General features: G+C 36.9%; 1 protein-coding gene across 3 annotated transcripts in view; it reads left to right on the top strand.

The window, feature by feature from the left end:
- FANCI (FA complementation group I) overlaps positions 1–23,705 on the top strand; it is a 79,914-nt gene that overhangs the window by 20,888 nt on the left and 35,321 nt on the right. For all 3 annotated transcript variants that reach the window (XM_061179953.1, XM_061179952.1, XM_061179954.1), the window contains exons 7-14: positions 1,305–1,346; positions 1,674–1,797; positions 2,231–2,316; positions 3,901–4,027; positions 7,967–8,059; positions 9,022–9,158; positions 12,533–12,713; positions 14,511–14,598. In XM_061179953.1, coding sequence (XP_061035936.1) covers positions 1,305–1,346; positions 1,674–1,797; positions 2,231–2,316; positions 3,901–4,027; positions 7,967–8,059; positions 9,022–9,158; positions 12,533–12,713; positions 14,511–14,598 — 878 coding nt within the window. The remainder of the gene's footprint in view (positions 1–1,304; positions 1,347–1,673; positions 1,798–2,230; positions 2,317–3,900; positions 4,028–7,966; positions 8,060–9,021; positions 9,159–12,532; positions 12,714–14,510; positions 14,599–23,705) is intronic.

The raw sequence follows: 23,705 nt of genomic DNA, 5'->3' as shown, positions 1-23,705 counted from the left end.
AGTGAGATGTATAAGTGATGTTTGTATCTTTAAACCAGAAATATGAGAATCTACCCTAAGGAGAAATTGCAACATATAAGAAAATCTTCATACATGAACATTTCAACACAGAAATTTGTGACCAACTTAAGCATACAATAATAGAGATATGTAAGTTATGGTATGTAAGCTATGTATCAGTAAGTTAAGGTAGAGCCACTCCATGTAACTTATACCCATTAAAAATGAAGTATATAAAGACATACATCAAAGATGAAAAATTCTTACTATATATATATCTCTGTGTGTGTATATTTATAGTAAGAAATCCTTAATATATATATATTTTTTTTTAATTAATTATTTTTGGCTACATTGGGTCTTTGTTGCTGTGCGTGGGCTTTCTCTAGTTGCGGTGAGCAGGGGCTACTCTTTGTTGTGGTGTGCAGGCTTCTCATTGCGGTGGCTTCTCTTGTTGCGGAGCAAGGGCTCTAGGCACAGGCTCAGGAGTTGTGGCGCACGGGCTTAGTTGCTCTGCAGCATGTGGGATCTTCCCGGACCAGGGCTCGAACCCGTGTCCTCTGCATTGGCGGGCGGATTCCTAAGCTCTGCGCCACCAGGGAAGTCCCTTACAGAAATAATTTTAGGCGTGAATCAGCACATGTATATTTATCCATTTATTTGTTTGTTTTTAATTACACAGAAGAATTTATTCATTACATTGTAGTATACCTTTCATTTTTCATTTAACACATCTGTTCATGTCAGCATATACCACTTTACATCATTCTTTTTAATAGTTCCATAGTATTCTGTTATAATATTTGGCTAGTGTCCAATTGTTAGATTATTTGTTTTTTGTCGATAAATAATATTTGGCTATTTGGTTTTTTGCTATTATAAAAAGTGTTGGAATTAACATCCTTATATGTCTAGGTGACCTTTTATAAGCATGTACATGGGATATATTTCTAATACTAAGTTGGGTGGGTCTTTGGTTATGTGCATTTTTAAAGTTGATAAGTAGTATTGCCAACTTGTCTTCCCAGAAGGATTATATCAGTGTACATTCCCTAAAATAGTATGTGAAGTACTTGTTTCCCAAAATCTCACCAGCGCTGAATATCATCAGAGTTTGATTTTGCCAGTCTGATAGGTTAAAAGCTGTTATTTCATTGTTTTAAATGGCATTTCTTTGATCTTGTTTCCCAGTGGTACCAAATCAAACTGAAATGGCCCTAATTTTTTCCTCCTTACTAATTTTACAAAGAATATGTCAATAAGTTTAAATGACATAAACTTTCTTTGTCAATTTCTTTAATCAGATGGGATCATCAATATGTAATCCAACTCACCTCCATGTTCAAGTAAGCATCATCATTCCCTTTTCTTTTTATCCTGCTATGAGAACTTACCTACTAGAAACTGAAATGTAGCAAGCTCAAATACCACTGTTCCCCAAATAAGAGTATCGGTACCTCTGTTTTCTGTTACAGAATTTCCCCCCACTCTTTTTTGCTTTGATTTCTTATTTAAAGTATAACTTTATGATTTTTTTTTCCAAGATAACTTTGGTTAGGTAAGGTTATTGGTCCCCTTTAAGGTTCTGCATTAGAGAAAAATCAAAAAAGGTAGTTATAGTGATCTAGTATCTCCCAAATTAGGCTCTGATCTTTAGAATCTTTGATCCACAGGGATGTCCCTCTGACTGCAGAAGAGATGGAAATTGTGGTGGAAAAAGTGTTGACGATGTTCTCCAAATTGAATCTTCAAGAAATACCACCGTTGGTCTATCAGCTTCTGGTTCTCTCCTCAAAGGTATAAATGAAAATTGCTCTTTTAACTCTGGTGAAATGACCAGTTAGTACCATTCAGCTTATTCATACTCTTGTTTTATATACTAGGCATAGATGCTTTTATTTCATGTATGATGATTTGATCTAGTAAAAAGGTCATGGTCCTCAGCCAATGTAAACATACATTATCTCTTGTAGTACCACATTTTGTGTGTGTGTGGTAGTAAAAGGGATAAAGATCTCAGAAAGGGTGGACTATAGGCCCCTTAAAATCTGATATTAAGATGTATTTCAAACTCAATTTCAACATGGAAGTGTTCTATAAATTCTTAGTGTGACTCTAGGTTATAATTTATCTATTTAAATTCATACTTGAAAATCCTTCAAGCTGAAAAGATCTTTAAGTTCAACTTGCTCTTTATGGGGAGACCTTACTTATTTTGTATTTTTTTCAGGGAAGCCGGAAGAGGGTTTTGGAAGGAATCATAGCTTTCTTCAACAAGCTAGATAAGCAACACAGTGAGGAACAGAGTGGTGATGAGTGAGTAATACAGTATAGAAATAAAATCATTTTTCCAAATTCATCTTATTGTTATCTAACTGTTCAGTCCGTACCTTCACCTCAGCACAGAATTTCCCTAGTCCCCTTAGCTGCTCAGTAATAAAATTAAAAGAATAATGCAGTCTCTTCAACTCTTTCATTTTAATCTTTCCAGGAAAACAGCAATAATTGTTCTGTAAGTTGCAAGCTTAAGAGCTATTTAAGTCTTTACTCTGTGCCAGAAACTATTTGGCCCTAGGACTACAGTGATGAACCAGTCAGACAAGGTTCCTGCTCTCATGGAGATATTTCAACGAGAAGAGAAAAGAAAATAAATAAATAACAAAAATATTAGAGTGAAAAGTGTTATGCATATATTTCAAATGGATGATGTGATAGTGACAGCATAGCTACTTTAGGTTGAGTGGTCAGGGAAAACTTCTCTGAGAAGGTACTATTTTAACTGAAGCCTAAATGATAAGAGCCACAATATATAGATCAGGAAAAAGCACATTCTCAGTTAGTGGAACAGTTAGTGCAAAGGCAGGACACAGCATGATGTGGCTGAAAAAGAGGATTTTTTTTTAAACAGATATTTACAGAGTGCTTGCTCTGTGCCAAGTGCTGTTCTAAGCACTTTAAACCTTACAGCAACTCTGTTTTGCCTCTGTTTTATGCATGTAGAAACCAAGGCACAGAGAGATTAAGGAATTTCCAAGGGTTATGTAGCCATAAATTGGTGGACCTGGGATTTGAATTCAAGCAGCTGCAGAATTCGTGCTTTTAATCCTGTTTCAGCCTACTGCTTCTAATCTGGAATAACTTTTAGTTATTTGGCTTGAGCCATTGATTAGAAGGTGGTCTTGTATACTGAGTTAGTAAAGACTGACAAAAAGCAGGTTTAGGGGGAAATAAGCTCAGTTTTGACCATGTAAGTTTGAGATGTATATTAGTATCCCATATGGAGGTGTTGAGCAGGCAGTCTGGGGTTTTAGGGAGAGGTCAGGACAGGAGATACAGATTGGAAAGGACTAAAGCCTTCAGACTGGATAGGGTCACCTAGGGAAATCGTGAAGAGAAGAGAAAGAAACCCAAGATTGAGCTCAGAGGCATTCACCATTTAAAGGGAGGATGAGCCAGCACAAATAATTAAGAGGCCAGTGACAATGCCCCAGAAGCTAAGAGAAGAAAATGTTTCAAGAAAGAAGGGGTCAACTGTGTCAAATCTGCTGAGGCTTTAATTAAGATGAGACTTGGTTATTGGTTTTGACAGTGTAGAGGTCATTTGATTATTCTTGCAAGGGCTACAAATAGCATTGGAAGGGAGGTTAGGGAGGGGACAGAAGCCTAACTGAATTGAATTGAACTGGGAAGAGGTAAAGAAGTGGAAATAATGACTATAGACAGTTCTTTCAAAAAGTTTTGTAAAAAGGAGCAGAGAATGAGACAGTAGATTTTGTACTTTGTGCCTGCCTCCAGTGATCATATTAGTTCAGCTTGAGTTTTTCTGTTTGTTCATATGAGCATATGCACTGTTGTCTCTTTCCCAAACTATAGCTCATACAGTTCTGTTGAATCTTTTAGGCTGTTGGATTTTGTTACTGTACCATCAGGTGAACTTCGTCACGTGGAAGGCACCATTATTCTACACATTGTGTTTGCCATCAAGTTGGACTGTGAACTAGGCAGAGAACTACTGAAACTCTTAAAGGTAGCCCCACACTCTTAAGGAGATCCAGGATCCCTTTATGAAACAGGAATGTTTGAACCCAAGCCTCTTTTATGCCGGTTAATGACAGGAAACAAATACATGGAAATATTGTAGAATGACCCTGGGTCTAGAGGATCTCTTTTTTTTACTTTGAAAGTGGAAGATATATGATATCACTACATTCTTAAGCAAGTTCCGTTTTAAAACCATACCTTAAGTGTTTTAGTGTTTAAAAAGAAAAAAAATGGTGAAGACTGTTCAGCAGGAAACTCAAAATTTAACCTTAACTCCATTATTATATGAGCTTCAGTCTTGACGTCTGTTTCCGTATTTGTGAACTGGGGAACTTGCCTATTTCTAGTACTATATTGTGGGGCTTTGTGAAGCTAAGTCATTCATCATTAAATATTTGTAAAGTAGTAAGATAACAATTAGAAATGTTTTGAACTCTTTTTAAGTATTTTGCTACATTTACCTTATCTCACTTTCTCACAAGTATAGATTTTTTTTCTGAACCATTTAAAAGAAGAAATCATGACACTTCAATGCCTGAATACTTCCACAGATGTCTCCTAAGAATAAGGATTCATACCTTTTCATTGAGTTTTTTGAAGCATCCAGCCCAGTTTTCTTGTGTCTCTCATTGTTAGATTTGTCTGTTTCCTCATGATTAGATTCAAGTTAAACATTTTTGTCAAGAATATGTCATAAGTGATGTTGTATACTTTCTCTTGTTGGGGTCAGCAAGCTTTCTCTAAAGGGACAGACACTAACTATTTTAGGCTTTGCAGGTGATACGGTCTCTGTCAGTGCTACTCAGCCCTACTGTTGTAGCAAGAAGGCAGCCAGAAACAACACATAAATGAATGACTGTGGCTGTGTGCCAATGGAACTACATGGGCACTGCAATTTGAATTTTATTTAATTTTCATGTGTCACAGAATATTATTCTTCCTTTGATGTTTTTTTTCCCCTCAGCAATTAAAAAAGTGAAAATCAGTCTTAGCTCATGGGCTGTACAAGAATAGGTGATGGGCTAGATTTGTCCCAGAGGCTGTAGTTTGCCAACCACTATTCTATTGCATTATGTCAAAAGGCTCATAGTATCAGGCAGTCTTAGCCAAATCATTTGATCAAGACAATGACCATCAGTTTTCTTCATTTGCAAAGATATATGTTTCCCTTTGTAATTAGAAAGTAATCCATGGGATCATAATTCGAGGCATGTGAAAATTCTTTTCCTCAGCAACCTTTCACACAGTGGATTTTGTTTTCCCGTCTACTGATGATTCGTGGCCTAAATCACTAATTATACTGGGAGTTGCAAAATGGTAGAAATAAGATTAGAAATTTTTAATTCTGTCATTCCTTCTACATTATTAGCTGGTTTTCTTCTGTGAAAAGAGCCACCCCCCCATTTTTTTGGATACTGTTATGCAGCCATAAACCTTTTAAAATTCAATCTACTCGTATGCAGTACCCAAAGTGACCCATATTTGGCTAATTGGATCCTTGAGGTAGGCTTATGTGTCCTTCTGACATGGCCCCAATAGTCTTTGAGCACTTCTGTGGCATAAGCTATCCAAGACACACTTGTACTTTCCTTACGCCATCCTGATTTCTCTAAGGAGCCTTGGGTCCCTTTTGTAGGAAAGGATATTTAAAGACCATGATGTGGGAACTAACCTTTAAAGCTCCTTTGTCTTCTCTGTATCTGTTCACTCTTCTTTTTATTTAGGTTTACAGTAACTATATTATTGATCTTTTCAAAGAACCAGCTTTGTTTATCGACTGTTTTATATTTGTTTGTTGGTTTTCTGTTTTATTCATCTTTGATTTTATATTTATTCCTTTTTTTCTTTTTTTTAATTAATTAATTTATTTGTTTTTATTTTTGGCTGTGTTGGGTCTTCATTGCTGTGCACAGGCTTTCTCTAGTCGGCGAGCCAGAGCTACTCTTCATAGCAGTGCATGGGCTTCCCATTGTCGTGGCTTCTCTTGCTGCGGAGCACAGGCTCTAGGCGCATTGCGGAGCACAGGCTCTAGGCACGCGAGCTTCAGTATTTGTGGCACGCAGACTCAGTAGTTGTGGTGCACGGGCTTAGTTGCTATGCAGCATGTGGGATCTTCCCGGGCCAGGGATCGAACCCGTGTCCCCTGCATTGACAGGAGGATTCTTAACCACTGCTCCACCAGGGAAGCTGTATTCCTTTTTTTCTTTTGTTTCTTGTCTATCATTTCTTTCAGGGCTCAAAGACCTATTTTTTAAGCTTTATTGAGGTACAATTTACATAACATAAAATACACCCATTTGGGGCTTCCCTGGTGGCACAGTGGTTAAGAATCTGCCTGCCAATGCAAGGGACATGGGTTCGAGCCCTAGCCCAGGAAGATCCCACATGCCATGGAGCAACTAAGCCCGTGCGCCACAACTACTGAGCCTGAGCTCTAGAGCCCACAAGCCACAACTACTGAGCCCACGTGCCACAACTACTGAAGCCTGTGCGCTTAGAGCCCATGCTCCGCAACAAGAGAAGCCACGACAATGAGAAGCCCACGCACCGCAACGAAGAGTAGCCCCTGCTCACTGCAACTAGAGAAAGGCCGCGCACAGCAACGAAGACCCAACACAGCCAAAAAAAAAAAGGAAAAAAAAATAACACCCATTTTAAGTGTGTAATTCATTGATTTTTCATAAGTTTACCCAGTTGTGCAACCATCATCATAATTCAGTTTTAGAACATTTTCATCACCTCGTAAGATCCTTCATGCCTGTTTCTATAGATTTACCTTTCCTGATTTCATATAAATAGAATCATACAATATGTAATCTTTTGTGTATGGCTTCTTTCATTTAGCATAATTTTCGAGGTTTATCCGTGTTGTAGCACTTACAAGTATTTCATTCCTTTTTATTGTTGAATAGTATTCCATTGTATAGACATATCCATTGTTTAGCTGTTCACCAGTTGATGGACATTAGAGTTTTTACTTTTTGGCTATTATGAATAATGCTGTTGTGAACATTCACATGCATGTCTTTGTGTGGACATATGTTTTCATTTCTCTTGGGTAGATACCTACAAGTGGAATTTCTGGGTTAGGTAATACATTTATGTCTATATATATATATATAATGTTTTTCTTTTTTTCTTGGCCATGCCGTGTGGCATGTGGGATCATAGTTCCCCGACCAGGGATAGAACCTGCGCCCCCTGCAGTGGAAGCACAGAGTCTTAATCACTGGACCACCGGGGAAGTCCCATATGTTTATAATTTAAAGAAACTACCAAATTGTTCTCCAAAGTAGCTACATCATTTTACATATCCGTCAGCACTGTATGAGGGCTCCCGTTTATCCACATCCTGGCCAACATTTGTTACTGTCTTTTTTTTTTTTTAATATACCTATTCTAATAGCTGTGAAACAGTATCTCATAGAGGTTTTACTTTGCAATTCCTTAGTGACTGATGATAACTGAACATCTTTTCATGTGCTTATTTAGCTGTTCTAATATCTTTGATGAAATGTCTATTCAGATCTTTTGCCCATTTTTTGATTGTGACTTAAAGAGTTTTAAGAATGCTTTGTATATCATGGGTACAAGTCCTTTATCATGTATGTAATTAGCAAATATTTTTTTCAGTCTGTGGCTTGTTTCATTTTCTTAATGGTGTCTTTTGAAGCACAAAAGTTTTGATTTTTAATGAGATCCAATTTATCAATTTTTTTCTTATATAAATTATGTTTTTGTTATTGTATCTAAGAAATCTTTAATCCAGAGTCTTGAAGATTTCCTACTGTGTTTCCTTTGAAAAGTTTTATAGTTTTAGCTCTTATATTTAGGTTTCTGATCCATCTAAGGACTTGCTTTTAAGTAGGATATGTTATACTTTTAAGATGTAAGTTATGACTCCTTTTTGGTTTATCTGTTCTAGGCAGGACAGCAAGGAGATTTCAGTAGTAATATATGTCCTTTCAGCATTGCCCTCTTCCTCTCTGTAACAAGAATACAAAGATTTGAGGAACAGGTATTTATGAATGACTTTTTGGTTCCTTCTGTAGTTAATAAAGTGTACAATAGCCTGGTTTTTTTTTTTTTTTTTTTTAAAGATTTATTGATTGATTGATTGATTGCTATGTTGGGTCTTCGTTTCTGTGCTAGGGCTTTCTCTAGCTGCGGCAAGTGGGGGCCACTCTTCATTGCGGTGCGCGGGCCTCTCACTATTGTGGCCTCTCTTGTTGCAGAGCACAGGCTCCAGACGCGCAGGCTCAGCAGTCGTGGCTCACGGGCCTAGTTGCTCCACGGCATGTGGGATCTTCCCAGACCAGGGCTCGAACCCATGTCCCCTGCATTAGCAGGCAGACTCTCAACCACTGCACCACCAGGGAAGCCCCTAGCCTGGTTTTTTTATTATCTTTTCCTAAACAATTCCACTCCCACCCTGCCAGCAGCATATTCCACTATAAGAATGTAAGCCCACACTGTTCTCTGCGGGCTGCTTGAAGACTTCTTCAGATACGTGGTTTATACCTCCACTTCCTATTGTGTGGTAAGCCAGGTGGTGAGATGGGAATAAGAGTGGAAACATCACACAGTCCAAGTAGCAAGAATGGGAAGTTTAGCTGGGTGTTCATTGCTGTTGTATTATGTTGTAGCTTTCTAAGAAACTGTCCCTGATCAACTTGAAATTAATGAGAATATGTTATTTGAAAGAATGAAAATATAAAATCCTTTACCCTTTTTTCTCATATGTGTTTCTCTGGTTGTGGGTAATATTGATTTTTAGCCCCTTTTCTCTCAAGGAAGGCCTATCTTCAGCTCTTTTAAGTTCCCACTGAAAGTCATAATTTTTATATCATACTCATCAGTGAAACAGTTGTCATAGGGATATGAGTGTATGGCAGCAAGTAGGAACAGTTACAGGGTTAAGATTCTGTAGTATGGACTATCATTTTTTGCTTCATTTTCCTATTTCTTTCATTATATTAGGTATTTGACCTTTTAAAGTCTTTGGTTATAAAAAGCTTTAAAGATCTTCAGCTTCTCCAAGGCTCAAAATTTCTTCAGAATCTAGTTCCTCATAGATGTTGTGTTTCAACCATGATCTTGGAAGTGGTAAAGAATAGGTAAGTTCATGAACCGTAAGGTTCATAGGGTATTTAGTGTTAAGATCAGAAGATCCTTGAATCCCAAGGCCTGAGTTCTTGGCCACCTTGATAGCAAGGATACAAAACTGAAGTAGGTACCTTTGCTCCTTTCATGCTATTGCTACTCTATTGGCCTGAGTCTTCATTGGCTTTTTAGGTGAGTAGAAAACAAGAGTTTTATTTACTTTAACTGTTGGAGTTTGGGACTGATGGATGGAATTGAATTAGCAGTTTTAGACAATTAAATTAGCAGTTTTAGGCAAATCCATTTTAAATCAAATTGAAAAAACTGGTAACCATCCTGGTTGTCACTTTCATGTTTAATGTTGTATTTCAGAATATACGTTAGCTGTTAATAACAGTCTTTACTGTGTCATGCTTTGTCTGTGGTTTGTCTCCATGGTTTGCTATATTTAGCTCTATTGACATACTTTGTGTTTACCTGCAGATACTTAGAGGTGCAGAACATTAATGTACTAGGAAAAAAAATCACCTATGAACCAATACAACTTCCAGGTTATACTTACTCCCCTATTTACCAATCATGTATAAGCTCTTTCATGTTACAGATAAACATTTTGTAGCAAACCGACTACAACTGTCTCCTCCCTCCAAGATGGGAACTTTAGCCCACAGCACACACTATTTCTCCATTTCATTCTTTTTTTTTTTTTTTAATTTAATTAATTAATTTATTTATTTATTTATAGCTGTGTTGGGTCTTCGTTTCTGTGCGAGGGCTTTCTCCAGTTGCGGCAAGCGGGGGCCACTCTTCATTGCTGTGCGCAGGCCTCTCACTATCACGGCCTCTCTTGTTGCGGAGCACAGGCTGCAGACGTGCAGGCTCAGTAATTGTGGCTCACGGGCCCAGTTGCTCCACGGCATGTGGGATCTTCCCAGACCAGGGCTCGAACCCGTGTCCACTGCATTGGCAGGCAGATTCTCAACCACTGCGCCACCAGGGAAGCCCCTCCACTTCATTCTTGTTAAGATTATTAACAGACTATACTTATTTAGACTTCATAATTTTACTGGTTTCTTTGTTTACATCTATCTTTTGAACCTCATACTTTTCACTTGGAAATATGCCGTAAGTATATATTTTTTGCAGTAATCCTTTCTGATATGGTTTGTGGATAGTAAACTTTTCGTATCTGAAAATGTCTTTGTTTTGCTCTTCCACTTGAACAATAATAGTTGGACCAGGTTTAAAATTCTGAGTTTATAATCAGTTTTACATTGTCTTTTTGCATCTAGCATTGCTGATGAAAAGTCTGATGGTTATCTGATTCTTGTATTATTTTAGATAATCTGTTATTTTTCTTCATGGGAACTTATAAGACTTTATTTTTATACTTGATCTTCTGAAATTTAACACAATTTGTGTTGATGTAAGTTCCTTTTTAATTCATTTCTGCTTGGTAATTGGTGTGCCCTCTCACTGTAAGGAGTCATGTCTTTCCTAAACTCTGTAATGATTTTCTTCTTTTATTTGAGTACTGTCTCTCCTTTTTCTCTCTGTTGTCTCCTATTAACTGTTGGAATTTCTTGATCTGTGTGCTGTATCTCTTAATTTTTCTTTTTTCATATTTTCATATTTTTGTCTTTTTGTGTCAAGTTCAACAAAAATTCCTTAGCTCATTCTTCTCAATAATTATTTCTTCAGCTCTGCCCATTTTATTCTTAGGTCCATTTACTGAGTTTTTCACTCTATCCATCATGTTTTTTATTTCCAAATTTCCAATTGGTTCTTTTTTCATAACAGTTCATTTTTTGTTTCATGCTATAATATCCTTTCTTATTTCTCTGAGAATATTCATTAGACTTTTAAAATCTTCTGTTTGTTCCATTAACCTTTTCCCTTAGCGATTAGTTCTCTTTATTGAGTTTGGTGCTTCTCTTTCATGGTGATATTGTTTTCTTGTATTTGGTGGTTATTGCTTATCTCCTTATTATTGTTTTTGATATTCCCCATTAGTTTGTCTGAGTGCTGTATCTTTTAACACATTCTACCTCTGTGACTTGAGGATAGCGGTAGGATGTACCAAGGGCTAATCTTCTAGGTGTGGCATCGCCCTAATCCTCCAGCATGTTGTCATCCTCTCAGAGTGCTGCTCTGCCTCTCAGGCCCAAGCTCCTCTATGCACAGATCCCATCTAAGGACAGGCCTCATGGTTGCTTATTTCTTGGCATAAACTGCAGGTGCAGTGAGGTCTTGGAGAAAAAGGTAGAGAAGGCTGCTGTGTACCAAACTGTTCATGCACAAAAGTTGCCCCAAGGTTCCTTCCAGTTCCCAGTATATCTGCCTTTGGTATCTGCTTTTGGAAGCACCCCTTCATTTTACACTACGTGTTCTGTGGCTTCCTTCTTATATTATGTTCACTTTTTAAGGATTCTTCATAATTTCTAGAGAGTCAAAAACACCTCTTATTTTTCCACATTATCATGGATTGTATGTATATACCACATACAGACATTCGCACACAGGTATATGTATCTTTTCTGTCATTTGTAGGTATTTGGGGTGGGAAGAATGGAGCATGCGCTCAGTCTATTATCTTGATCCCAGATCTCCAGAGTGTGACTATTATTAAAATCTGTCAAAGTGTTATGAGAATCTGTTCACAACTATCTCCTTCATTCTTTAATGCTGCATTATAATTTGTTGCTGTTTAGCAGGTAGATATAATGATATAAAGGTTATTATAAACATATCATTTCCACTATAGTGGGTAACATTAAGTGGTATAAAATCACCAAGGATTCTACTGCTTTACAAAGGCTATTTGTAGTTTCAGCTCATGCTTTTGAAACCCAGTCATTCATCAATTCATACTATAGATATGAATATGATATAAATATGAATATAAATATTCCTACTGTAGTTATTTACTTAGTGCCTTCTATATGCCAGCCATTGTGCTAGGCTATATGGGTAAAAATATGACTACAGTGTACTCTCCATCGTAGAGAGTCTCAGTTTAGAGAGGGAGGAAAACTTGTAAGCATATGTATAGTGTACGTGTTGTTATTGGCATGAGGGGAATAGAAGCAGCAGCAGTTAACTTCTAGTCATGAAATCGTGAGTAGAACTCTCTAATGGTCAGTACATTGAGATATTCCAGTTTCTTCCATATGTTTTTTAATGTTCTGTAGTTTTTGGATTTTCTCGGTGTTCTGTCGGTAGAGATTGCTTGCCTGCCATTCGCATTACTGTTCATTAAGAAATTCAGAATTCATGCGGAGTGTTGGTTATCCAGGTCAAGTTTGGGAAATATGTAACATGGCAAAGAATATAGAGGTAAGGTATTTTACTAAGTTTTTCTTCTTAACTAAACTTTGTTTTCTTGCAGTGTTCATAGTTGGGATCATATTACTCAGGGCCTGGTAGAACTTGGCTTCATTTTAATGGATTCCTATGGGCCAAAGAAGATTCTTGATGGAAAGACTATTGAAGCCAGCTCAGGTCTTTCTAGAATGCCAAACCAGCATGCATGTAAGCTGGGAGCTAATATCCTGTTGGAAACTTTCAAGGTGAGACTCTAGCAACCATTCCCTAGTTTTGTTAAATTATATTATAAATAGGGCATTAACTTGGGAGTTTGGGGGACAGGGCAATTTGAGTATGTAGCAGTTTCCCAGAACAGAGATTGGGATAGTAATTGAAACATTATAGACCCAGTTTGATGGAATACTTACTTTCTCACTCTTTATTTATATGAGATTTTCATTTATTCTAATTTCTGTTCTTCCTGACCATTTCTTAGACGTTTGAATATAAGTTAACTTCCTCATGATTTCCTCTTCTTCCTCTAGCAGTAAATCATTTCTGGGTTTTTTTAATTCCCTTATACAAAAAATAATCTTTTAGGTTGCTGTAGAACATCAAGCTTGAAGAATCATGCTTATTGGTTCATTGTTTCTGAAGAACCAAAAATAGGGAATTTACACTCTTTTAATTCATTACCATATTATGACTATCATCTCAATCTTAATTTCTGAAATAGCTTTCAAAAATTCATTTCAAGTTAAAAAAAAAAAAAGATCATATCTGAGACTAAGCAAATTTGCTTTGCTAGTGATTTCTCTAAGACATCTTCTTTACATTCAATTGTTCACTGTATCTACACACCAAAAGTAACTGCTGAAAATGTTATTTGGAGGCCAATTTAAATGTAAATCTGATGTTCTGATCCAGAACTATGAAGTGAATGCCATATAATAGTCCCTGAGAGTTGTGTATTAGATACATATGACTCTCCTTAACCATAATCTGATTAAAAACATTCTTAGAATAAGAAAATGGTTTTTGTTTTTAAATTAATCTTTTTTAAAACTAAGAAGGTTCCACTTGATTTCACACAGATGTTGGCTTTGTCAAGGTATCTATAGAACATAGAATTTACTAATAATCAAATTATTAGTCCAAGGTCTGAAAGAAATTAGTCTGTACCCCAAAGTTATCAAGTTCAGGTATGAAATTTAACTAAAATTCAAGTAAAAATTCAAAACAGGTCATTTTTTTTTTTTTTTTTAATTTATTTATTTGTTTTTATTTTTGGCTGTGTTGGGTCTTCGTTGCTGCGCGCGGGCTTTCTCTAGTTGCGGCGAGCAGGGGCTACTCTTCATTGCAGTGCTCGGGCTTCTCATTGCGGTGGCTTCTCTTGTTGCAGAGCACGGGCTCTAGGTGCACGGGCTTCAGTAGTTGTGGCACACAGGCTCAGTAGTTGTGGCTCGCGGGCTCTAGAGCGCAGGCTCAGTAGTTGTGGCGCACGGGCTTAGTTGCTCCGTGACATGTGGGATCTTCCTGGACCAGGGCTCGAACCCGTGTCTCCTGCATTGGTAGGCGGATTCTTAACCACTGCGCCACCAGGGAAGCCCAAAAACAGGTCATTTTTTAGGCAATTGCTCTGCTTGTAGAAAGTGAGGAAGGGCTTGGTGAAGATTTTCTAGGTTTTCAGAAATTTTCATGGGCTTTTAAATTTTAAAATAAAAGTTGTGCATACTGTCAGGAATATGGACGTTGGCATGTAATAGATACCTAGGTAGAATTATTCCTGTTTGATGCTGGACCTTATATGTAGCAGTACTTTCATATGATCTCTCTTTTAGGCTAATAAAAGTTTGCCCTGCTAATGAATTGTCTGAGCACAGAATGAGGGTAGAATTGAGTGATTCTTTCCAGATGATTCACATTATATTTGTCTTCGAAATAAACAGTCCAGTTTTGCCCATATTCAAACTGTTCTTTAATCTGCCTAACATGCATTGATACAATTGTAAGCTGAAGGTCACCAAGGAATATTTTATTGGTTCTTCTGTTCTTTTTAGATCCATGAGATGATCAGACAAGAAATTCTGGAGCAAGTCCTCAACAGGGTTGTTACCAGAGGATCCTCCCCCATCACTCATTTCATAGGTATTGAACTTTGGAAGGGTGGATAAAGTTGTCAGGAACATTTTTATTTAAATGTCATAATGCTTTTGGTCCTGGAAAAAAAATTTAATGATACAGTAGATTGACATCTTTAATGACATCTTTGATTATGATGCCAGTAAAACATAAATGCATTTATATTGTCTATGGTTGTCAAGAAGGAAAGGAGCATATAACTAATGAGTGAAACTTCTGTCTTGCATCAACTTTCTCTCTTTTTTTTTTTTTTTTTTTTTAACAATAATGTCTTTTGCCTTTTGTTTCTTTTGTGTAACTTTAGGGGTCTGCTTGGATTCTATTTATTTATTTATTTATTTGTTTGTTTGTTTGTTTGTTTGTTTGTTTGTTTGTTTATTTGTTTGTTTGTTTATTTGTTTATTTGTTTGTTTGTTTGTTTGTTTATTTATTTATTTATTTATTTATGGATGGCTGTGTTGGATCTTCGTTTCTGTGCGAGGGCTTTCTCTAGTTGCGGCGAGCGGGGGCCACTCTTCATCGCGGAGCGCGGGCCTCTCACTATCGCGGCCTCTGTTGTTGCGGAGCACAGGCTCCAGACACGCAGGCTCAGTAGTTGTGGCTCACGGGCCCAGTTGCTCCGCGGCATGCGGGATCTTCCCAGACTAGGGCTCGAACCCATGTCCCCTGCATTGGCAGGCAGATTCTCAACCGCTGCGCCACCAGGGAAGCCCTCTCTCTTTTTCGTTTGAATACTTCTCAGGTGAGTGCTGTCCTTCTGCTATCACTCATTGACCTCCCGTTCTCTTAACCCTTGACATTCTGACTTCAGTACTGGTCTCTTTGGTGACCTCTGAATGTTTTGTTCTTTTGATACATATATCCTAATGCCTAAATCCACTGGTCTTATCTTAATCACCAACTTTATTAATTTCTCTATCATTCTATACTGTTTACAACTCCCCTGAAGTTGGTAACTGTAATAATTTGCATCTTATCCTGCCTATGATCAGGTTTTCTTTCTTCTTTAGTGATTCCTTTTCTTTCTTCTATCCTTAAATGTCAGGGTTCTCCAAAGCTCTGTACTTGACACTTCATTCTACTTTTTTTCTTTCTTTACAGCTTTATTGAAGTATAATTGAGGTATAACAATGTCCACATATTTAAAGTATAACAGTTTGATAACTTTTGACATATGTATACACCTGCGAAACAGAAAGTATCACCACAGTCAAGATGAACATATCTATCACCCACAGATGTTTCCTGGTGCCTCTTTGTAATTTGTTCCTGCATCCCTCTCTTCCTTCCCACCTCTCATCTCTAGTCTGGTCTGCTTTCTGTCACTATAAATTTAAAAAATTTTATGTAAATGGAATCCTACAGTGTGTACTCCTTTTTTTTCCCTTTCTTTTTGGTCTGGCTTCTTTCACTCAGCATAATTCTTTTGAGATTTTTCTGTAGTTGTCACATGTATCAGTAATTGATTCCTTTTTATTGTTAGTAGTATTCCCTGATACGGGTATAACCACAGTTTATTTATCCATTCACCTGTGTGCAGGTTTTAGGTTGTTTCTAGTTTTGGGCTATCATGAATAAAGCTGCTATGAACATTAATGTATAAGTCTTTCTGAGGATGTATGCTTTCATTTCTGTGTGGAAACATGTTATAGTGGAATGGGTACACCGTATGGTAGGTGTAGGCTTTATAGTTTAAGAAACTGCCAGACTATTTTCCACAGTCGTTGTACCATTTTACATTCCTAAAAGCAGTGTTTCTAGTTGCTCCACATTGTGACCAACTCTTGGTATGATCAGTCTTTTTAATTTTACTCATTCTGATAGCTATGTAATAGCATCTGATTGTGTTTTTGTTTGCATTTCCTCAACGCCTAATGATATATTGAACATTTGCCATGCTTATTTGTCATTTCTGTATTTTCTTTGGTTAAATGTCTGTTCAAGTCTTCTGTCCATTGTTAAAAAATTGAGTTGTTTCCCTTTTTATTACTGAGTTGTAAGAGTTATTTATATATTCTAAATACAAGTCCTTTGTCAGATATATGTTTTGCAGATATTTTCTCCTGATCTGTGGTTTGACTTTTAATTTTTGTAACAGTGTCATTTGAAGAACCAACATTTTTAATTTATCAGTTACCAGTTCATCAGTTTCTTCGTATAGTTCCTGCTTTTTATGTCATGTATTAAAAAAAATCTTTGCCAAACCCAAGGTCACTAAGATTTTCTCCTATATTTTCTACTAGAAGCTTTATAGTTTCAGCTCTTATACTTAGATCTATGATCCATTTTTGTTAAATTTTGTATAGGGTGTGACATAACAGCGTTCATCTTTTTGCTTAAGGCTATCCAGTTGTTCCAACACAGTTTTTTGAAAAGATTATCTTTTCTTCATTGAGGTACCATGACATCTTTATTGAAATCAACTAACCATACATGTGTGGGTCTATTTTAGGAATCTGTTCTGTTCCAGTGAGCTATGTGTGTGTTACGTCTTGATTGCTATAGCGTCATAATGTGTCTTAAAAGCAATAGTGTAAGTCTTTTAACTTTGTTCTTTTTCCAAATAATTTTGTCTATTCTAGGTCCTTTGCATTTCCAAATAAATATTCTAATCAGTTTGTCAATTTTTATAAAAGGTCTGCTCAAGTTTTGATGGAGAATGCCTCAAATGTATGGATTAATTGGGGAGAGAATTGGCATCTTAACAATATTGAGTCTTCTAACCCACGAACACAATGTATCTCTCCATTTATTTAGGTCTTCAATTTCTTTCAGCAATGTTTTGTAGTTTTCAGTGCGTGGATCTTGCATATCTTTTGTCAGTTGATCCCTATTTCATTTTTTTGACACTGTTGTAAATAGTATTTTTAAAATTTTCAATTTCTGATTGTTGATTGCTGTTGTGTAGAAATAGTTGCTTTTTTAATATTGACCTTATATCCTGCAACCATGCTAAACCCACTTATTAGTTCTAGTCGCTTTTTTGGCAATTCCTTAGGATTTTCTACATAGAAATCGTGTCATCTCCAAATCTAGACATTCTTGATATCAGTGATATGTCTTTTTTCTTTTTTTCTTTATCAATCTGGCTTAGAAGCTTGCCAGTTTTACTAATCTTTGAAAGAATGAGATTTTAGTTTGAATTTTCTCTTTTTTTTTTTTTTGTTTTCAATTTCACCAAATTCTGCTTTTTATTATTTCCTTCCTTTTGCTTGCTTTGGGTTCATTTTGCTCTTTTAAGTGATTGAAAAACATCAAAAGAATATATCATGATACATGAAAATTTTAGACTTCAGAGTTCATAAAATGTAGTATTATTGGAATACAGCCATGCTCAATCATTTATGTGTTGTCTATCTTGCTTTTATACTTTACCAGCTGAGTTGAGTTGGTATATGTGTGTGTGTATATATATATATATATATATATATCTCACATGACCCATTAAGCCTAAAATAGTTATTGTCTGGCCCTTTACAGAAAAAGTGTGCCAACTTCTGGTCTGTTATATTTACCTAGATATTGATATTGCTTTTTTTTCCTTCCTGATGATTGAAGTTTCCTTTTGTTTGTATGAAGGGTTTTAACTACAAAATCCATTCTTTTAATAGAAGTTAGGGCTAGTCAGGTTATCTAAATCTTCTGGGTGAACTTTGGTAGTTTGTGTCTTTCAAGGAATTTGACCATTTCATCTTAAGTTATCAAATTTATTGTCATGAAGTTGTTCAGAATATTCCATTTAATGTCTCTAGGATCTATATTGGTTTGCCCTTTCTTACTCCTGAAAGCCATAATTTGCATCTTTTCTCTTTTTCCTGATTAGTCTAGCAAGAGGTTTATCAATTTTATTGATTTTTCTCCAAGAACCAGCTTTTGGTTTCATTGAGTTTCTCTGTTGTTTTTCTGTTTTCAGTTTTATTGATATGTGCTCTTTTTTGTTTTGTTTCTACTGCTACTTTGGGTTAGTCTGTGCTGCTTTTGATTAAAAGCTTATGTCATTAATTTGAGACCTTTCTCTTTTTTTTCAATACAAGCATTAAACTATAAATTTCCTTCTAAACATTGCTTTAGCTGCATCCCATAAATTTTGTTTTTTATTTTCATTCCGTTCCAAATACTTTTAATTTCTTTTGTGATTTGTTCTTTAACCCATGGGTTATTCAGAAGTGTTGTTTAGTTTTCAAGTATTTGTAGATTTTCCAGGTTTTCTGTTATTGATTTCTAATTTGTGGTTATAAAACATACTTTGTATGATGTGAATTTTTAAAAATTTTATTGAGACTTGTTTTATTCTCAGAATATGGTCCACTTTGATAAATGTTCTGCATGCTATTGAAAATAATGTGTATTCTATTATTAGGTAGTTTTCTATAAATCACTGAAGTCAGATTATTCAAGTCTCCTGTGTCCTTACTGATTTTCTGTCTACTTATTCTGTTAACTATTAAGAGAGGGGTGCTGAAATCTCTGACTTTGTATTTATAGAACTGACTGTCTGTGCCTTTTAGTTCTATCAGTTTTTGCTTCAGGAATTTTAAAACTCTGTTATAGGGCATAAACATTGAGGATTGTTATGTCCTCTTGGTTAATGGATCCATTAATTGTTATGAAATGATCTTTTTGTTCCTGGCAATATTATTTACTCTGAAGTCTACTTTGATATTAATATAACCTCTGCAGCTTTCTTTTTATCAGTGTTAACATGGTATATTTTTTCCATCTTTTTAGATTTAACTTATTTATGTCTTTATAGTTAACTTGGGTTTTATTATAGACAACATACAATTGTGTTTTATTTTTTTTTATCCAATTTGACAATCTCTGACTTTTTTTTTTTAATTAATAGCTACTCTATTTATTTATTTATTTATTTATAGCTGTGTTGGGTCTTCGTTTCGTGCGAGGGCTTTCTCTAGTTGCGGCAAGCGGGGGCCACTCTTCATCGTGGTGGCCCACGGGCAGTTGTGGCTCACGGGCCCAGTTGCTCCGCGGCATGTGGGATCTTCCCAGACCAGGGCTCGAACCCGTGTCCCCTGCATTAGCAGGCAGATTCTCAACCACTGCGCCACCAGGGAAGCCCAACAATCTCTGACTTTTAATCAGGGCAGGCCATCTACATTTAATGTGATTATCATCCGGCTGTTTGTTTTCTACTTTGTCTGTCTGCTTTTTGTTCCCTTTTTTTTCTTCTCCCTTCTCTTAAATTGAGTTTTTTTGGTTTTTAATGATTCCGTTTTATCTTGCTAATTTGATTAGTTATATCTCTTGTTTTATTTTCTTTTGGGTTGCTTTAGGGTTTATGATATACATCTTTAACTTACTATAGTCTACCTTCAAGTAGTAGCATACCTCTTTACATATAGTATAAGAGCATTACAACAGTATACTTCCATTTTTTACCCCTACTCTAGTAGCTTTTGTGCATTCTCATGCATTTTACTTCTCTGTCAGTATATTGAATTATATCTACATTGTTGTTAATTTAGCTTGTTTTTATTTTTATTTTTTTTTATCTTTGGCTGCGTTGAGTCTTCGTTGCTGCGCACAGGCTTTCTCTAGTTGCAGCGAGTGGGGGCTACTCTTTGTTGTGGTGCTCGGGCTTCTCATTGCAGTGGCTTCTCTTGTTGCAGAGCACGGGCTCTAGGGCATGTGGGCTTCAGTTGTTGTGGCACATGGGCTCAGTAGTTATGGCTTACAGGCTCTAGAGCACAGGCTCTATAGTTGTGGTACATGGGCTTAGTTGCTCTGCGGCATGGGGGATCTTCCCGGACCAGGGCTCGAACCCATGTACCCTGCATTGGCAGGCAGATTCTTAACCACTGCGCCACCAGGGAAGCCCTAATTTAGCTTTAAACATTTATCTTTTTAAGAATTTTTAAAAATAATAAGTCTTTTTATTTTTACCCATGTGTTTACCATTTCTGGTGCTTTTTCCTTTGTGTAAATCCAGATTTCTATCTAGTATCACTTTCTTTCTGTCTGAAGGACTGCCTTTAATTTTCTTATACTGCTCATCTGCTGACGATGAATTCTTTTGTGTATCAGAAAAAGTCTTCATGTTACTTCTTAAAAGACATTTTCATTGGGTATAGAATTCTAGATTGACTTTTTTTCTTTTTTTAATTTTTTAATTAATTTATTTATTTATTTATTTTTGGCTGTATTGGGTCTTCGTTTCTGTGCAAGGGCTTTCCCCAGTTGCGGCAAGCGGGGGCCACTCTTCATCGCGGTGCACGGGCCTCTCACTGTCGTGGCCTCTCCCGTTGTGGAGCACAAGCTCCAGACACGCAGGCTCAGTAGTTGTGGCTCACGGGCTTAGTTGCTCCACGGCATGTGGGCTCTTCCCAGACCAGGGCTCGAACCCGTGTCCCCTGCATTGGCAGGCAGATTCTTAACCACTGCGCCACTAGGGAAGCCTGACTTTTTTTCTTTTAGTGCTTTAAAGATATTGCTCTACTGCGTTTTGGCTTTCATCATTTCCAATGAAAAGTCTGCTTTCATTCTTCTCTTTTTTCTTCTCTTTATAATGTCTTTTCTCTTTTCAGATTTCTTCTTTATCAGTGGTTTTAAGCAATTTAATTATGATGTACTTTAGTGTTGTTTCCTTCATGTTTCTTGTGGTTGAGGTTTGTTAAGCTGCTTGGATCTGTAAGATTATGGTTTTCATCAAGTTTGAAAATTCTTCAGGTATTATCTCTTCAAAAATTTTTTTCTGTCATCTTCCTCACTGGTGCACGCGCACGCACACACACACACACACACACACACACACACACACACAGAGTCTTCTGCAACTCCAGTTACACATATGTTAAGTGGCTGTAAGTTGTTACACAGCTCACGGATATCCTTTCTTTAGTCTTTTTTACTTTGTGTTTCATTTTAGATAGTTTTTATTGCTGTAAATTCAAATTCCCAAATCTTCTGCAGTGATCTTATCCATTAAAATTTTCATTTTTAGATGTTTGATTTATGTCTTCCATATCTTCCCTGTCTCTTTTTTTTAAACATGCTTCCCTTACCTATTTTTTTTTTTTGCTGTGCCACATCTTCTTGCAGGATCTTAGTTCCCCAACCAGGGATCAAACCTGGACCCCTGGCAGTGAGAGCACCAAGTCCTAACCACTGGACCACCAGGGAACTCCCTTCCCTTACCTTCTTGAACATATATTTATTTTAGTTCTTTTAATGTCCTTGTCTACTAACTCTATCATTGTGTAATTTCTGATCTGTTTTTATTGATTTATTTCCTCTTCGTCATGAGTTGTGTTTTCCTGCTTCTTTGCATGATTAATAATTTTGATTGGATGGCAGACACTGTGAATTTCACATTATTAATTTGCTGGATTTTTTTTTCCTTCAAATATTATTGAGCTTTAAGTTTCTTGGAAAGCATTTAATCCTTTTTATGATTATTTTTATGTTGTGTTATGTAAGACCAGACAGCCTTTAATCTAGGGCCAACTTGGTGCTACAATTAATGCAATGCTCCTTGTATATTATGAGGTGTCTCCACTGTGGATGTTGTGAATATAAACTATTTCCTGTCCTTTATGACCTCTGAGAATGGGTTTGCCTACTGCTTGCCTGTGATTTTTTCCCTGACTTCAGGTTGTTTTTTCATACAGATGCACTGACTAGCATGCAGCTAACATACAAGGGGAGCTACCTGCACATCTCCAGGGCTCTCTTTCCATGCAGCTCTTTCCTTTCTGTTACTCTGCCCTGTGAATTCTAGCTGCCTTGGCTTTCCTGAATTGTCAACTCTGTCTCTCTTACTCAGGAAGACTGCTGGATTCTGAGTTTCCCCTCTCTGTGCTACTGCCTAGAAACTCTGCAGGCAGTAAGATGGGGCAATTATATAAGCCTCTCCTCATTTATTTCCCTTCTCTCAGGGATCATTGTCTGTACTGCTTCTTGTCTGGTGTCTGAAAATTGTTGTTTCATGTAATTTGGCTTGTTTTGTTGTAGATGTTTAAAGTGGGAAGATAAATCTGGTTACTGTTACTCCATCCTGGGGGGCAGTGTCTGTCCCTCTTTTTATACATTCTCTTACTTGCAGATATCATACCCCTTCTCATGATTTCAGTTATTTTGGTGGGGTCTTTTGTGGGCATGGCTCCCAAATCTTTATGTCAAGACTCTCCTCTTTTCTTAGTTCAGTGCTTCAATGACTTCATTCCTGCTGTGCTGGATATTTCCGTTTAGTATTTTTTTTCCTTTTATTTCAAATGCAATACTGTTTCCTTCAAACAAATTCCCCTTTCCGTTGTCCCTATTTCTGTTATCTGAAACATGGCTCTGAGTCTCAGAGGCTAGAATTCCTTTTAGTCTTCTCAAATACACTTGGTACCTAAGTTCTTTCGTTCTTTCCCTCATACTGTTACCTCTTTCTTCTTTTTTATACCCTCCCCCACACACGTACACTCATTGCCTAATTCCCAGTCTTATAACCTTGCATTTAGACTACTACCACAGCTTCCTAACTGGTTTCCCTGCTTTCTTTTTTCTCTGCAGCAATTCTCCCTGCAAATTGCCGCCAGATCAGTATTCCTGAAATACCACTCTGTCATTCAAAACTCACCAATACCTTCTTTCATAAATTACCAGCTCTTTATCCTGGTATTTAACGTCCTTGATGGAATTCCCTGGTGGGCCAGTGGTTAGCACTCAGTGCTTTCACTGCCATGGGCCTGGGTTTGATCCCTGGTCGCAGAACTAAGATCCCAGAAGCCATGTGCCACGGCCAAAAAAAAAAAAAAGTCCATGACAATTTGATCCAACCTGCCTTTCCAGCATTAACTTCCATTATTTACTTTTCTGAATGCTTCACCCTATCTCCACAGATTTCCCCACCATTCTCTGAATATGTCTTGCACTTGCCTTTCCTGTACTTTTACTCGTACTTTTCCCTTTAAATATAATAGTTCTTTCCAGTTCTTTGTGCATCTAAATGTTACCCACCTTTTAGAATCCAGCTTAAATTCCTTCTTCTCTTTGCTCTCCTAAAGCACACCATCTCATAATGATCTCTTCCTTTGCGCTCCTGTTTAAACTCTCTCTTTACCATTTGCTAGACAATAAACAATGTTTGGAATTATTAGATTTTTGAT

This window comes from Eubalaena glacialis, chromosome 2, assembly GCF_028564815.1.
Source record: "Eubalaena glacialis isolate mEubGla1 chromosome 2, mEubGla1.1.hap2.+ XY, whole genome shotgun sequence".
NCBI lineage: Eukaryota > Metazoa > Chordata > Mammalia > Artiodactyla > Balaenidae > Eubalaena > Eubalaena glacialis.
This window is presented reverse-complemented; position numbering and strand designations above follow the sequence as displayed.